The sequence below is a fragment of the Melospiza georgiana genome, chromosome Z, assembly GCF_028018845.1.
Source record: "Melospiza georgiana isolate bMelGeo1 chromosome Z, bMelGeo1.pri, whole genome shotgun sequence".
NCBI classification, from domain to species: Eukaryota; Metazoa; Chordata; class Aves; order Passeriformes; family Passerellidae; genus Melospiza; species Melospiza georgiana.
In genome coordinates, this window is record NC_080465.1 from 34,474,259 (window position 1) to 34,491,401 (window position 17,143).

At 41.2% G+C, this 17,143-nt stretch overlaps 1 protein-coding gene across 2 annotated transcripts in view; it reads left to right on the plus strand.

Moving 5' to 3' along the window:
• Positions 1-17,143, plus strand: part of TTC39B (tetratricopeptide repeat domain 39B) — a 74,052-nt gene that overhangs the window by 36,089 nt on the left and 20,820 nt on the right. For both annotated transcript variants that reach the window (XM_058043969.1, XM_058043970.1), the window contains 3 exons: positions 13,723-13,827; positions 15,086-15,217; positions 16,980-17,056. In XM_058043969.1, the coding sequence (XP_057899952.1) occupies positions 13,723-13,827; positions 15,086-15,217; positions 16,980-17,056 (314 nt within the window). The remainder of the gene's footprint in view (positions 1-13,722; positions 13,828-15,085; positions 15,218-16,979; positions 17,057-17,143) is intronic.

Sequence of the window (17,143 nt, forward strand, 5' to 3'; positions counted from 1 at the left end):
TAAAAAAAAGAGTAGTAATATGGTGGTGACAGTTTTTCAAATGTTTTGGATTACTGCTGTATAGTAAAACCAGGCAAGAGGACATCAAGTGCATTTTCGCAGTGTGAAGTTATGCAAGACATGAACATGAAGTGATGTTTGATTTATTATGTCTGTGACCTGTAAACTGTGATGTTTGATACTGTAATTTTAGTCCAGCTTTTGATGCTGGCTGGGAGAAGGTCTTCCAAGGAGACTGGGAGTGAAGCAGTGTGCTTCAGCAGGCTCTTCTGAGAGCGACCAGCGCTCTTGGGGTCCAGAGCACACTTGCTACAATGGCTGACAAAAGAGGGGAAGGTCTTTGTTTGGAGAACCAAAAGCTGATTATTGCTTTGGAGGGGGTCCAGGGACAAAGATGAACTTGGGCTGAGTGGCACAGAATTTTATGTGGGAAAAAGGGGTTGATCTGAGGGTCAAGGACCAATGGGAACAGGTGGAAGTGGTGCAGAGCAGAGACAGCCGACCAGGGGAATCAGTAGAGTAATAGGAATGGAGCACTGCAACAAAGTGGGATCAGGAGAGGGGAGAACATTCTAGGGAATGTACAAATATGGTGAACGAGGGCTGAACTGGGTGGAACAACTGTACAAACTAATAGAACTCAAGACATTAACATGTGCCTGCAAAGGCCTATGGGAGGGAGGCACTTCTCACCCTAACTGTAGAGGGGTGTTTCTCCTTGCCTGCTTTGGCATCTTTAGGGCTGGGGCATTTCAGCCCTAGTGGCAGGCCCTGGGCCCTCTGCATGGGAGGGCTGGATTTGAGTTTATTTTATGCTAAGCAGGCATGGAAGTACTCAGCTCAGGGTCAGGTGTGTGGAAAAAGCATAGTGTGGTTTGCACATAGTTCCCTTGGTATGTGGAGGGAAGAGAAAAGGATTCCTGTCAAGTAAAAAACTTTAAAATTATCACTGTTCTTGGACATTACAAGGGATCCTAAAGTTGAAGTAGAGCAGTTTACAAAAATAGTCAGAGCCTTCTAGCCAAGAAAATGAAAGTATGGGATAGATTCTACTGAGGATCAACTGTTAATTCCTGTTAAGAAGTCATGTTGTGGCTGTTTAAGATAGTTACTCTTTTTGATATGGTAAAATATAAGCAGTTCAATATTGAGTTTTCTTGAACCAATTCATTGCTGCAAAGGGAAAGATCTACTTCAGGAAGCATATAAACATTCTGTATAGTGACAGTATCAGATTTTGACAGCATATTATGACTATTTGACTTAACAATCTTCCTACAGAAGACAAGAACCAACTGAGAGCAATCCGTTTTAAAGCTGTTTTTGTCATCGTTAGTTTGGCAGTAAATACTCCAGCACACACTTGGATAAATGCTGTTCAAGAAGAGTACTACATATGGTAGCTTCTTGCTGCCGATATTGTAGTTCACACACAAGGTGATACTTATTTAAGTTTATGAAAGTAAATGCCTCTAAAATACTTTCTTTCTGATTTAGCTCATCTAAATGTTAAGGGTCACTTGTTGGCTACAGCATTTATGTCCTGGGAAAATTTTCTCTTAATTGTAATGCATCTTGTTTTCTTGATACTTGTACTCAAAATAGAATTTTCTCCATATTTCCTGCATTTTTAGAAGACCTTATTTTTCCTTTAGTTTGTGTCAGATTTGCATCTTAATATGATTATCTTAAAACAGTTATTGCTAGTTTCACTTTTTTGTGGTCTTTATTACTTAAAATTTTGCTTTATTCTCACTAATCATTACAAACATTTTAGTAACTGTAGTGAGGCTACCTTTGATTAGAACAGCTGAACGAAACCAATTTGCTGGCAATTCAGTGTTGTTTATCAGATAAGGCTGATTATTTTGGCCGTATTGTAAAAAAAGCCAACAAAATGTTTTAGAAGTTTAAGAACTAAATTCTTCAATCCCTATTCATGTAAAGTGTTGCTTGAACACTTGAGTCTAGCTGATGTTAAAAAGGTGATGTGGGACCCAGTTCTAAAGATTTAATATAAAAGGTGGAAAGCACTGATAGATTACAGGTAAATTTTTTTCTGCAGTTCTCCCATTCTCCTGAAACCCCTTCTAAGAGAAGAGTTGGTAAATCACTGCACCTGGGGTGATTGTTAAAAGCTTACTAAATCTTCTGCAAATACAAAGATAGCCACATATACCAAGTTAAGGTTCAACTTCAGCTATATAATAGCTTTTCAGGAATACTCTTAGACTAAACCCTGATGTAGAGAGATGCATGTCATTGCCTAACTCATTACTCATGTGTACATAACTTTTAAATACTAATGCACTGACTTTTCCTTTTTTTAGGCTGGTAGTTATGCTCCCTTTTTCTGTTAATCTACAGAGGGGGGAAAAAATGAAAGGAACTTAAGTTGTAAACTGTTCTGATGCTTTAAATTAATAATGTTTTCGTTCTTTGTTCATCTTGAGGACTGTTGTCCTAATAAGTGAGTATTCCAGTATGTCTGGGGTTTTCAGGTTGTATTCTTATGCTTTGTTTCTGTTGTGGTTCCAAGTAGCTTGTTAGAAGAACCTACTTAAAGTTGCTAATAATTAACTTGCTTATGGACAGTATATTCCCACTGAATTAGAATAATTTCATTAGTTTATCATCAAACACAAAGTACACAAACTATTGCTGGGATTCACAACATTTCCTCTTTTTTCCTGAAAGAAATTTGAAATAGCAGTGAGAGGAAAACCTAAAAAATGCTATCTCTTGGGGAAAAAAATGCCTAAAGTGTCAGGACTGTAATACAGTAGCATTTTATTCTCCTTGTAATGTAACGTTATTATCTTGCTGTAACATTCAGTATAGCACAATTTTCTGATCCTTTTTATTTCATTTGGCTGGGGTAGCATTAACTTTCTTCACAGTGGCTGGTATGGGGCTGTGTTTTGGGTTTGTGCTGAACATGGGATTGATAATACAAGGAAGCTTTTGTAACTGGTGAGCAGGGCTCACACACAGCCAAGGCCTTTTCCACCTTCTGTAATGCCACATTGGTGAGGAGGTTGGGAGGGCACATGAGAGGGGCAGCCAGCATGTATTTCAGAGGTGCAGGTCCTGCCTGACCAACCTGGTTTCTTTTTATGACCAGGTGAATCAACTGGTAGATGTTGTCTGTTTGGACTTCAGCAAGGCCTTTGACACTGTCTCCCACAGCACTCTCCTGGAAAAGCCGGCAGCCCACGGCTTGGACAGGAGCACCCTTCACTGGGTTCAGAACTGGCTGGATGGCCGGGCCCAGAGAGTGGAGGGGAGTGGTGCCACATCCAGCTGGTGGCTGCTCATTGATGGTGCCCCCCAGGGATCAGTGTTGGGACCAGCCCCATTAAATATCTTTATTGATAGTCTGGATTGGCAGATCAGGTATGTCTGCGGTAAATTCACAGATGCACCAAATTGGGTGCAAGTATCGATGAGCTGTAGGGAAGGTAGGAGGGTTCTGCAGCAGGACCTGGACAGGCTCAATCGATGGGTGGAGTGCAACAAAATGAAGTTTAACAAGGTCAAGTGCCAGGTCCTGCACTTTAGCCTCAATAGCCAGTGCCCCAGGCTGGAATAGAGTGGCTGGACTGTGGCCAGGCAGAAATGGACCTCAGGGAAGTGACTGACAGCAGCTGAACATGAGCCAGCAGTGCCCAGGTGGCCAAGAAGGCCAAAGGCATCCTGGCCTGTGCCAGCAACAGTGTGGCCAGCAGGAGCAGGGCAGGGATTGACCCCCTGTACTCAGTGCTGGTGAGGCCACACCTCAAGAGCTGTGTCCAGTTCTGGTGCCCTCAATTTAGGAAGAATGTTGAGATGCTGGAGTGTGTTACGAGAAGGGCAGTGGAGTTGATTAAAGGTCTGGAGCACAAATGCTGTCAGATGTGGCTGAGGAAGCTGGGGTTGTTTAACCTGAAAAAGAGGAGGCTCAGGGGTGCCCTTATCATTCTCTACAACTGCCTGAAAGGAGGCTGTAGCCAGGTGGGGATGAGTCTCTTTTCACAGGCAACCAGTGACATGACAAGAAGACTCAGTCTTAAGCTACACCAGGGGAGGTCCAGGTTGGACATTAGGAAGAATTGCTTCACAGAAAGAAAGACTTGGCTTTGGCGGCCCAGGAAGGTGCTGGAGTCACCACCCTTGGAGGTGTTTAAGAATCAAGAGTGGGTGTGGCTCTTTTTAGCATTTAGTGCTATGGCCTAGCTGACACAGTGGTGTTTGATCGTAGATTGGACTTGATCTCAAAGGCCTTTTCCAATCTAGTTAATTCTATATGATTCTGCACTTCAGGTGATCCAAGCTGACCAAAGGGATATTCCAGACCAGAGCATGACATCATGCTCATTATATAAAGTGGGAGGAAGAAGGAAGAAGGGGAGGACATTCACAGTGACAGCATTTGTCTTTTCATGTCACCATTATGTGTGATGGGGCCCTGCTTTCCTGGAGATGGCTGAGCACCTGCCTGCTCATGGGAAGCAGTGAGTTGATTCCTTGTTTTGCTTTGCTTGTTTGTAGAGCTTTTGTTTTCCCAATTGAATTCCCTTTATCTCAACCCACAAATTTTCTAGCTCTTTTACCCTTCCACTTCCTTCCCACCAGTGTGAGAGTGAGTGAGCAGCTGCATGGGGCTTGGCTGTCATCTGGGATTAAACCACACGAGTCTCTTTCGGTGCCCAGTGTGGGGCGCAAAGGGTTGAGATCAGGAGGTATCTGACTAAAGTGTGTTAAAATAAAATTGTTATAAATATTCATTTTATTGGTTTAATAGTTGCTGGTTACAATATGGATTTATTTGCTCTCATACTTGTCGTATTTTGTCTATATTATCGAAATAATTCCTTACTTGCAGTATGTGTTCTGTGTGTTGTATTTTATGGAATGGGCTTATCACATGATAATGTCGTTGCTCACCAGCGTGATGTGTCTGTATGCAAGATTGCAGGCACCTTTGTGCCTTGGGAGTCACCTGCTGGGAGCAATTAATAATCACATCTCTGGTTTTTTGGTTCCTCAGAGGAACAGCCTATGAGGGAGACACCTTCCTATATCTTTTTCTCCTCCTTTTTTTTTCCTTCCTTGTCTTCCAGGCTGGTAGTCAAGATTTTAAAGATTCCTGAATATCCTTTGACTGCCCTTCAAAACAGCCTGGGGTTTTTTGCCAGGAGCCAGCATGTTGTTGCATATGGTTCAGAGCTTGTTTAAGGTCAGACTAATAACATGAGATCTGCCCTAAAGCTGGATAATGCAGAATGACAGGGTGTTTGGGGTTGTATGGGCCAGTACCTAGGGCAGTGAGCATCTTCAGTGTGCTTGCACCTTTACTCCTGATCAAATGCCGAATCCAGAAAGACTACTAAAATTTTGAAAAAAGTTGTTCTGTCACGATGTTCAACACTGCTTAGTACCTGCAGGAGAAAAAGAAGGTCTCTAAATATGACAGTGAGATGACAACAGGCTCTGCAGCTGCTCCAGCCACCTGAAAGACACTGTGACTACTCCACTCCCACCAACTGTGGCGATGGCACTGAAACCACTGAAGGAAAGAATCAGCGTGGGCTGGTGTTGGTGGACCCTGCACAGAAGCAGAAGAAAGATACACCAAAATCACCCAGTCAAAAAGCTTTAGCAAAAAACAGTCAATGACAAGGAGAGTGAGGATGATGAAGCAGAACCATCACAAGGGTGATTTTTCAGAGCCATTATCAAGGCCATCACAGGAACCAGAAGTGACATGAATTGATCCCTATCCCTGAGGGAGCTATGGGAGACATGAGAAGATTTCAGCAGTCATCCCTGACTATGTTGCTGCCTAGCTAGTGTGCTGGTGGGACAATGGAGCCAACAGTGTGGAATTGTGGTTATGGAGCCAGGCTGAGATCACTTGCCAAGGACCCAGACACTGACAAAGCAATGGGGGAAAAGACCTCTGGCCGTGATTCTTATCAAGTGTGAGGGGGTGAAGGTATCCCTGTAAAGATGATATTCCATGTAATTTAGACAGATGGACTGCTGTAGAGAAAGTGACTCACTTTCTAAGGGAATTAGCTGTTCAAGAAATGAAGTATTTTCATGTGGTCAACACCCAGGTCCCCACAGAGCCAGACCACATCTTGTGTCAATTACTCATGTTGCAGAAATTTCTATGAAGTGTAGCAAGGGCACATGAAACAGTGCCTTTGACAACAGTAATTTGGAAAGATGATGGATGCACCACCAACAGCAATTGATGCAATTTGGCAGCTCGGGTAATATAAAGACAGTATTTCTTCCTCCATCACAGAATCTGTGGAGAAGCTAACTGATGAACTGATGCAGGAGCTCCAGCAACTCGGAGGGAATATGTCATACACCCCATCTGTGTGAGCCTACATTTCAGTAACTGACAGCAGGTATCCTCTTTCTTTGAGAGAGAGGATATAGAGGATACACACCATGGGGCACCCTACGGTTTTACCTGCAGGACCATGGAGAGGAGACAAGGAAGTGGGATGGATGGGAATACCTTGATTGTAGATGCACTGGTGTGGGATTTGCAGGGAAAAACAGCCATAACTTGAAGTTGCTACTTCAGTCTCCAGTAAACAGTTTTTCAGGCAGATTTTTCAGTCCGATCGTACTACTGACTCTGTATATGTACGCTTGACCTGGGGCCTTTGGGGGTGGTCCAGTCTGGCTAGCTCTGGACCCTCGGGCCCTTCACAGTCTACAAGTAAAAAGTAAAAGACTGGAGTCAGTCTTTCTCCTCGGGACGAAGGTCCCACATTTATTATGGAACTATTCCAGGGGATCTGGGAGAGAAAAAAAGAGATCGAGAGTCTCATTGTGGGAGCTTTTAAACCCAGGGGAGGGGGGGTGGAGGAGAGGTGTCGAAGCCAATGGGATGGAAGCGATGGGAGGGGTGAGAGGAGGAATGACCTGGGGAGAGACCACCACCACCACCAGGGGCTTTGGGGGAGAGGGGAAAAACAGAACAAACCATGTGATACAAACATATTATTCAGTGCAAAATACCAAACCCATTGCAAGACAACAAATAAATAAACTATTTAATGCAGTACAACATATGGAGAGAAGTACAAGTCCATTTCTGCAAGATAATAGTAGGAAACATTGTGACCAGTATTGAAGGGGCCCTTCCTCCACCTAGGGGAGGAAAGAAATAACCAGGTTTATTGGACTGTGTGGGTTTGATGACCTGGCACAGGAGCCCCACAGGAGTACAAGGCTTCAGTAGACAGTGGTGCACAATGTACCCTAATGACATCAAGCTGCATAGGGATGGATCCATTTGGATTTCTGGGATGACAGAGCAATCCAAAGAGCTGACTGCATTGGAAGCTGAGACTAGCCTGACTGGCATGAGTGGTAGAAGTACCCTGTCTTGACGGGAGCAGAGGCTCCCTTCATCCTTGGCATAAACTGTCTCAGGAGAGGATATGTGAAGGATTCAAAACGCTGCTGATGGGCTTTGGTATAACTACCCTGTAGACTGAGGAAATTTCAGACATCCCTTTTGCTCTTGGGCTGAAGAACAGCAGGTGCCAATTGCCACCACAACTGTGCACTAGGAACAGTGTCTCACAATCTCACTCTCCAATTTCCATTTATAAACTAATTTGTCACCTAGAGAGCCACAGAGTGGTCAGCAAGACCTGCTTACCTTTAACAACCCTGTATGGCCAGTATGAAAGTCCAGTGGAGAGTGGAGGCTGACAGTAAACTGTGGCTTGAATGAAGTTGTACCACCTCTGAGTCCTGGTGTACTGGATCTATAGGAACTTCCATATGAGCTGGAGTCAAAGGAAGTCACATGGTGCCACAATTGATACTGCTGTTGTGTTTTTGTTAGTCCCTTTGGGAGTAGAGTGCAGGCCACAGTTTGCTTTTGTTTGGAGCTGTGTCCATAGTACCTGGAATTGACTGCCAGTCAGAATGAAACACAGCTGTATCATCTGCCACAGACTGATGAAGGCTGGAACAAGGTGAAGCTCTGAAACACCTGCAGTGTGTTAATGATACCATTTTGTGAGAAAATATAGTAGAAGGAGTTTTTGAGAAAAAGAAGCAAATAATCCAATCCTTTTAAAAGCTGGTTTTGCCATAAAACAGAATAAGGTAAAGGGACCTACACAGAGATCCGGCTTTTAGGAATCAAAATGGACATTGTCAGATCCCAGTGGTTTTTATTAAGGTAACAGTGATGTCTTCAACAACTAGCAAGAAAAAGACAAGACTTTCTAGGTGGTGTGGGATTTTGTAGAATGCACATTCCAGCTTGCAGTCTGATTGTAGCCCTGTCTGTCAAGTGACCTGGAAGAAGAATGATTTCAAATAGCCCTCTGAGCAGCAACAAGCCATTGAACAAATCAAGTAGGAAATAGTTCATGCTGTAGCCCTCGAGCCAGTCTGAATAGGGCCAGTCTGAACATATGTAAAAAGCAGGCTTTTTATTGCAGCTGGAGAGAGTGGACCTACCTGGAGCCTCTGGCAAAAAGCACCAGGGAAGTTTTGAGGCTGACGTCTATGTTTTTGGAGCTGAGCATACAGAGGATCTGAAGCCCACTATACTCTAACTGAAAAGGAGATACTGACACCTTTCAGAGATGATTGGTACTGACACACACAGCTTCTGGCACCAGTTACCTGCGTTGAGTTGGATGCTCAAAAGGACTAAAGGCTTTGCATTGATCACATAAAGAGTTTGGATAGGAAACCCTTCTCATCCAGGAAACTTGGAATTAATCATGAGCTGGCCAGAAGGCAAAGATTTTTGGAATGTCACCAGGCTTGCGCTGAAGAGTCCCAGTACATAATAATTTCCCGGAAACTGAGAAGCAATATGCCTTGTTTACTGATTAATCCTTCTGCTTGTGGGAAAGCAGCTGTATGGAGTCCCCTATGACAAGTCACAGAAATTGCTGGAGGAGAACATGAATTGAGTAAATAAGGAGAGATGAAAGCCATCCAATTGGCCTTAGACTTTACTGAAGGAGAGAAATGGCCAATGCTTCTTTTTTTATACCTCTGTACTGATTCATGGGTGGTCGCCCTATGGTGGGGGTGGCAGCAGTGGAAGCAGAATAACTGGCAACCTAGGGGTAAACCCATCTGGGCTGCTAAACTGTGGCAAAACATTGCTGCCTGGTTGGAAAATTATCTTGGTTTGAAAAGACAGGTGTCTGCTAAGGAAGGCAGGAGCCTCTCTTGAAATGGAAAATGTAAACCCCCTCCTTCAGAATTTTTATGATTTTGAAATTAAGGGGCTCTCAGGCAAAGATATGGGAGTAGTAATAACAGTTATTAGGAAAAATAAAAAACCACAAAAAAAAATGCAGTAATATAAAACAATACTGACAGAGTCAGAATACAACCTGACACCCTGTTGGTCAGGCTGTTGGTAGTAGTCTGATTGAATGGTGGCTGCAGTCCTCTTGCAGTGACAGATGTGGTCCTATTGAAACAATGGTCTTGTAAAAGGGTGCAGGTTTCCTCTGAAGGTCCAGTGGCAGTGTAGATGGGCCTGGTCTTCCTCTGGGAATCCAGTGGAAAAAGCTGCTCCTCTGGGAATCCAGTGGGAAAAGGCTGCCTGTGGTGTTCCAAATCTCAGGTTATGTTCAAGTAGGAATGCTTGGCTCCTCCCCCTGGGTGGAGCATCTCACAATGGGATGATGTAATTTTATCAGTCATACAGTGAGGCTCAATGGCATATTAACAGAAAATATCTTCCTGGAGGGAGGATGGGTTGTGGAAGAGATAAAGAAAACTGCCCCACCTGGTTTTAGCAAGTGGCCCAATTAACAGAAGATAACTGCCCACTTCTGACAGATGGCAATAGAATTTACACCCCCAGCCACATCTTATATTTGCAACTTAAGACAAAAGGCTGTTACCAAGGGTGACGGACAAAGTCATAGACTGCATGGATTCAACAAAAAAAAATATTTTTTGGACGTTTTATGAACATTTGACAAAGGTGTTCCACAGACTAGGGGAATGATGTCTTTCTCTATATCTGTCAAAACAGGTAAGTAGGGAAGGTGATAGGGTATTGGAAAGTGTGACATTTGGTGTGACATAAAGGGTATGGAATAAGGGGTGGATGAGTGTTAGTTTTGGCTAGGGTAGAGTTAACCTTTTTCACAGCATCTCGTATGGGGCTGTGTTTGGATTTGTGCTGAACATAGGGTTGATAATATGGAGATATTTTTGTTACTGCTGCTCAGGGACCTCCCTGATCACCACCTCCCACATCTAAGGCCTTTTCTGCTTTTCGTGTAGTCACACAGGCAAGGGGACTGCATGTATGTGGGAGATTGGACAGAGACACAGCAGGCGCAGGTGACCCAAACTGGGCCCCAAAGGGATATTCTATACCATTCGACATCATGCTCAGTATATAAAGTTGGGAGAAGAAGGAGGATGGGTGGACATTTGTAGTCATGATGTTTGTCTTCTCAAGTCACTGTTATCTGTGATAGGGCCCCCTGCTATCCTGGAGATGGCTGAACACCTTCCTGCCCATGAAAAGCAGTGAGTTAGTTCCTTTTTTGCATTACTTGTGTGTGAGGCTTTTGCTTTCCCTATTAAACTGTCTTTATCTCAGTCCATGAGTTTTCTAGCTTTTTCCCTTCAGTTCTCTCCCTCATCCCACTGCTGGGGAAGTGAGTGAGCTGCTGTATGGGGCTTGACTGTCCCCTGGGGTTAAACCATGACACCAGGTGTAAAATCCATAATAACATCATGGAAGTAGTGTTAACTTAATCTGCTCTGGGTTAGATTAAAGAGTATGTTCATGTAATGTACTAAAATGTATAAAGTTCCTGTCCATTTCAGGACGGGAGATAAGGAAAAAAATAAGATAGAAGGAAAACAGCATGAGTCAGAAAGAGAGTGTGAGTCAGCATTACTGACTGAACTGTTCGCTAGTCTGGTAACTTGCTGTAGAAATTAGTTTGTGATGTTTCAGGAGTAGAAGAGGAAATGTACTTATTCTGAGCCACTGCATAGAAATGCCAGCAAAGATAACCAGGTTGCTTCTGAGTCAGTGTGCTCCTTTCTTCTGACTATTCCGCTATCAAGTTAGGAATCTGAGTTGCAACAAATCCTTCTGGTTATGTTCTTGTGCTGCAGGATGTAGGAAAACATTAGAAAACATATGTGGAGAGTAATGAAACAGGAATGAGGAAATTTCTGGTAGAGAATATGATTCACTTACCAGAAATGACAGTTTGAGAAAACTGGCTTCCCAAGTTTTATGTCTGAAGTGGCAGAGTAACATCATTTGCATGCTTGATGCAGGGAACATTAAATGCATTAACTTAAGGAATACTGTTTGCATTGTCTGCAGACTTTGGTCGCATGTAGGCAGCATCAGGGGAACGAGTCTGTAATAAAGGGAAAAAAACACGATAGCCAGGTGCTAGAGAGATATGTTTCTTACCCATTTAGCTGGGAAAATACAGTTTTGTGTCTTTACACAACCGTGGTTTGTGAGATCACTTTGCAAGTACTGATATACTGTGGTGATACTCAAGCTGGTGGTGTGATGGGATTTGGGAGCCTGATGGCAAACCACCCATACATGCAACTAAAATGCTGTCATGTCCATGGGTGTGTTAAATGAAATAAAGATTAGGTTTTCTGTCCAGTGGAAGTTCCAGCAGTTTCTGATTGCAGAGGTGGAAGTGTGCAGATTTACAACATACAAGTACAGAAAATGTATTTCTGTTCATTAAGATGAGGCTTAGTAAAGCAGTTGAAAACAAAACGTTGCCCTTATATCTTGGTCCTTGCCTTCGGAGAAGTGCTACAATGGTGGAGTACTGTGATACTATTTCTCTGCTCATGCTTCTCATGTGGGAAGCATACTGTTTTGAGGCTGAACACCAGTATATTGAAACTTAGTGTTTTAAGGCTTTCATCAGTTGTTAAATTACCTGTAGTTACCAGTGGTCTATGTTTCTTCAGATTGTTTTATGAACTGTATGATTATACATGCCTTGTTTGCCATTCTCTTCCCTCTCTTGACTTCAGATCACCCTTCATATTCTCCATAGTATGTGAAGCAGAAAATTGCCTCACAAGGGGTTTTTCTGTTCCCATGGCTGACAGAGTTCTTGGCCCACCACAAAGTTAGTAACCATGCCTGCAAGGAGGAGAGGACCAAAAGAGCCATTAGTCCTCTGTAATTTTGAAGATTCCACGCACCTTAGTACTGATCTTGGCATTTGTTTGGGGACAGACCTGGAACAGGCCACTGCTTCAGTGCTAGTCACAAAATAATTGTAGTGTGCAAGTATGAAGAAATAAAAACTAATTCTTGGTGTCTAGTAGGTATGAACTTCAGTTACTGATGTGGTGGTGGTGGTGTTTTTTATTTTGCCACTAAAGACAACTAGTGCCAATTTGGTATTTAAAGGAAGGAAAAAATCCCTCCCCACTCTCTTCCCACCTTTTGTTTTTACCTTCTTGAAAAACTTTTGAAAGCAACTAACCCATTCTTCCTAGCAGGAAAGGCAGAGCAAATGGAATGAGTAATCTAACTAGGCATGGACCAAGTGAAAAGAGTTTCATTAGACACAGATGTGAAAAGAAGATACAAAAGCATGGGAACGCACAGAGGGTAGGGATAATGTGTTATTAAGGGACTAACTCAGGTCCTTGCTTGTGTACTAGGAAAAAAATCAGCCTTTAAATGTAGTTAAAAGTACTTATTTGGAATGTTTTTGCTAGCAGATGATATTCCTGGAATTATTTAATAAAATTGAATGATTTAAAAAAATTTTGATCTTTATAAGCCATTTCAAGACTGTTCTTTGGAGGGCAAAAAAGCCCCCTGTCCAGTCATATTTTCATATTTTCACCCCACTCTTTGTTTTGTGCGTGTCTTAACTGTTAGAGCAGCTGTACTCCTCTGTTGTTCTTTTCTTAAATTCCTCCTTTACAGTTCTTCACTTCAGTTCAGTACTTAAATATTTATCTCATTGACATGATCTGTTGCTTACCACTGCTTAACTGTACTTGGAGAAAGCCCATTATCTAGTTTAAACCTGTTGTTTTAAAGCTGTAGAGAGATTATCTTTTCCAGATCCATCTGTGCACATTGATGGCTGTGTAGCCTCTGGCAGTATGTCACTGCCATGATTGTCAGTTTGTCCCAGGTTTGGCCCACGGAATAATCTGTGAGTGCCCCTGAGTATTTCAGACAGAACTGGCCAAAGAATGTGTTTGTTGAGATGGGTTCTGCTTAAGCAAGTGCAAGTGCTTTTACTTGAAGTGAATTAGGATGAACAAAAGCTATTGGCATAGCTAGGTTTCTGACAGAACTATTTGTAGTGTACCTGTTCGCTGTATGTGTCTTTACTGATTTTTTTAGATTAAAATATTGTCTTGTGACCTCTTTTGAGATTCTAATATGAGCACAGAGTCTGGAACAGCATTTCTACTGATGGGAAAGATTGAGAGCTTGGACATGATGATAAAATTTGAGAATTTTTCTGGTAAGATTAGGAGGACAGAGCTATAAACATCACTTAAATAAGCAATGCACCTGTGTAACATAGATAAAGTGTCAAGCATATGCTTTAGTTTTGAAAAATTAAATTACGAAAAAATCACCGCAAAAGACCTGTGTTGCATAACAAAAAGGCATTTAAAATATTTTTGTTTATATTTACAGTTTGAGTAAACTAAGAATCTGTTTTTTAGGGCATCCAAGATGGATCTCAAGTGTGCTCTGGAAGAATGTTCAATGGCACTGAACTTATTTCTAAACAATAAGTTCTCTGAAGCGCTGGAACTACTTCGTCCATGGTGAGATTCTGTTATTTCCTGAAGTTGTTGTTTTAAACAGACAGTATTTAATACCCGAAGGTTAATTTAAAGTGTCTGAAGATAGTAATTTTAATTTATTCTCTTTTTTCCAAAATTTCTCCATATTTATGGTTTTTTAAACTTTTTTTTTTGGGTCATTAAAGACATCTAACATTGTTTATGAAGCACTGAATTGTGATGTTGTAGAGTTGATCACTCTAGCTGTCTGTCAAGCAGAGGGGAAAGGCTGGGGAGCAAGACCATATTCAATGCATCTTTGATCAAATAATTTGTAAAATGAAACGGTTTTTGACAATACAGAAAAGCTGGAGCAAAGCTCCAGAATAGTCTTTTGGTTATGTTTTTTATTATGTTTGACTTTGGTGCTTATCTTTAAGCTCATCTTTTTATGTTCTGACTATTTTCCTTGTTCCCCTGTTGCCTTTCTTCCACTGAGAAGAAAAGTATGGCAGTGCAGATGTAGGGAATTAAAGAATATGGAGAAGATCACAGATGAAACCTGTCTTACCTGTGACTTCATCAGGAGGCAGTCGGAGTGGCTGATCTTTAGGACTGGGATCTGAATCCCATCCACCATTCTTCTCTTGTCTGTGTCTGAAAGGGGCACGTGGTATTGAGGGATGTGTTGGCAAGAGGGATATGTAGCCAATGTCAATAGAGTGAAGTAATATTCTCCCTCTGTATGGTGCTAGTAAGAATGGATTAAGAGTGATATGTTGGTTGATGTTGTACAAACAAGCTCAAAGACAGCTTTAAATGAAACATCAGAAGGATGACGCAGCTATCAAGTGTTTGCTTTTAGTGGTCTGGAGAGCTCATGTGAGGAAGGCAGTAGGCCAGGAATATTATCTCTTAGAATTAGTTGCAGTTAAGCTCAGTGGAAGATGATATTACTGTTGGAATACCAGGATCTTTCTTGCTCCAAGGTCAGGGAAAATAAAACTCAGGAGACGTTGTTTTTGAAGTCTCACCCTGAAATTTATTATCCTTATCTATTATGAACTCATGAGATGTGAGCTCTCTCTAACAAGTCGAGAAAGTGAGCTAAAATGATGTGTATTCAAGGCTATTTAAGTCCTAATTATCCAATAAACATTTGTAGATTATATTATCAGATCTGTTACTTTCCTGCTTAATTCTTCCATCTTTTCACAAATTTACACAAGTGTCTCTGCATTTAATTTTGTATTGCAATGTAAAGTGTTGCTTAAATGCACAACATTCATGTTTTCCCTAGGTCCAAAGATAGTATGTACCATGCACTTGGATACAGCACTATTTTAGTTATGCAAGCTGCAATGACCTTTGAACAGCAGGATATACAATTGGGGATTTCTACAATGAAGGATGCTTTGCAAACCTGCCAAAGGTGAGCCCAAGCAATCCCAACCGTAATGAGATACTAAATCCAAAAAGTATTATTTGTGACATACCCCAGTTCTCTGTATGTTTTAAAAGCAGGCTCTTGTCTGTATGAGAGTGGCCTAAATTTGTTAAGGTGGAGTAAGTCCCACTACATTACTGGTGAAGATATTTTTCAACATGGTGTTGTGGCAACAACAGACTTGTCCTGTGTGGGTATTAATAGCTACTACATTTAGTTAAATGATTGTTTCACTGTGTAGACCTACACATAAACTGACATTTTTCAACTGTCTGAGCCATTGGCATCTGTGACCTCTTGTTTTTCCAAAAGTTTCAAGGCCTGTATTTTGAATTGTCCCCTCTCAGCATGCAAACATCTTAAAAAAGTTGTTTCCAAAGGTTGGACCAATAGTCTGATACAATTAAGCTTGTACTAAGGTTTCTGCTGAAAACCAAATAAGTTTTTGTTGTTACAAATGTGTTTAGATTACCTTAAAATTAACGATTAAGAGCAATTTCTGTTGCTCACATCAGAAATTATCTGGACTGAACCTTTTGCTTCTGGTCTTTCTTTGAACAGCAAAAAAAAAACCTTAGAGAACGGGTTGTGGAAGCTAAAGTTTAAACAAATCTCTTCTTCAATATTGGTTAATCTGTTTTATCACAATTATTTCCCAAAAAATGACTGCCAAATATTAGTTTAGACATTTAACATTATCATCATCTTAGCCATGGCAAAAAAGAAATGAGAAAACATTATCAGATGCTGTCTGAAGAAGAGAAGGAGTCAGCAGTTTCTGCATCTTTTTTGGACGTGCTATCAATTTGCAGTTTCATCTGAACTGTGTTGTTTAGTGTGTCTGAAGATTAGATGTGCCTCTAATTCTAGACAGCTGCAGTACAGGATTTCATCTCTGCAGGATATAAACTTTAATTCATGAGTACTCTGGTTTAGTCTGTCTCAAAACTCATAAAAATGCAAGAGAAAGGCAATTAAATGTTCAAAGTTGAAGAATTACCATAACTACATGTACCTTAATTGACTCTTTTCTTGTGTGCATTATGTTAATGTGTAGTGTTATAATCTTCTTCTCAGGATCCCACAATTGTCAATGTGTAGTGTAAACAAAAATGATAAGCTAATGGTTAGTATTTATAATCAGTGACTCCTTGGCTTACAGAGTGCATTCATTTTCTGAATATAGCATTGTTTCTCTAGCTTCTTCATAATGCTGAGTCGTCTGTATTTTTTTTCCAAAAATTAATTTTTGGAATTAAAATGTGAGTTGAGATCTCTTGGAAGTAAAGTGTGTGATTTTGTGGCATTTTATCTGGCATAAACCACCATAAAATACTGAAACATGTTTGTTGAAAACAGAGCTCCTTTTCATTTTTTCATTCTAATTTTGTGTGCATGTTTAAGAAACAGAAAAACACAATTCATAAAACTCTGAATTCCAGTTAAAGTGTCTTGCCCAGCATCAGTGACACCTCTGTAGCTAGTGAGTGGCAGTGGGGTTGAAGCTGTCATGCATTTAATGTAGATTAATGGAAATTGCAAGCATGCATTTAATGTTGGATAGGCTCTTTAGCCTAGAGGCATACAAGTCTTTAGACTACTGAAAGAATTGAAACTGTTGACACATGATCGTTTTGCTAAGAATCTCTGTAAATTTTGGTTGGAAGTTTTTAAGAATTCCAGTTATTAAATTCAGGTTTGTGTTGAAATGTATGGCTTTCTTTTCTTCCATGCACAACCTATTTAGATTCAGGAAAAGAAGCACAGTGGTGGAATCCTTGTCCAATCTAGTTTCTAAACAGACAGTGGATCAGTTGACTGAAGGTAAGTAGTTAAATAACACAGTTAAAATAAAAAAGTGAAAAAAGCTCAAAACTATCCCTGCCAATGTATACAAATATGCTTAATTCT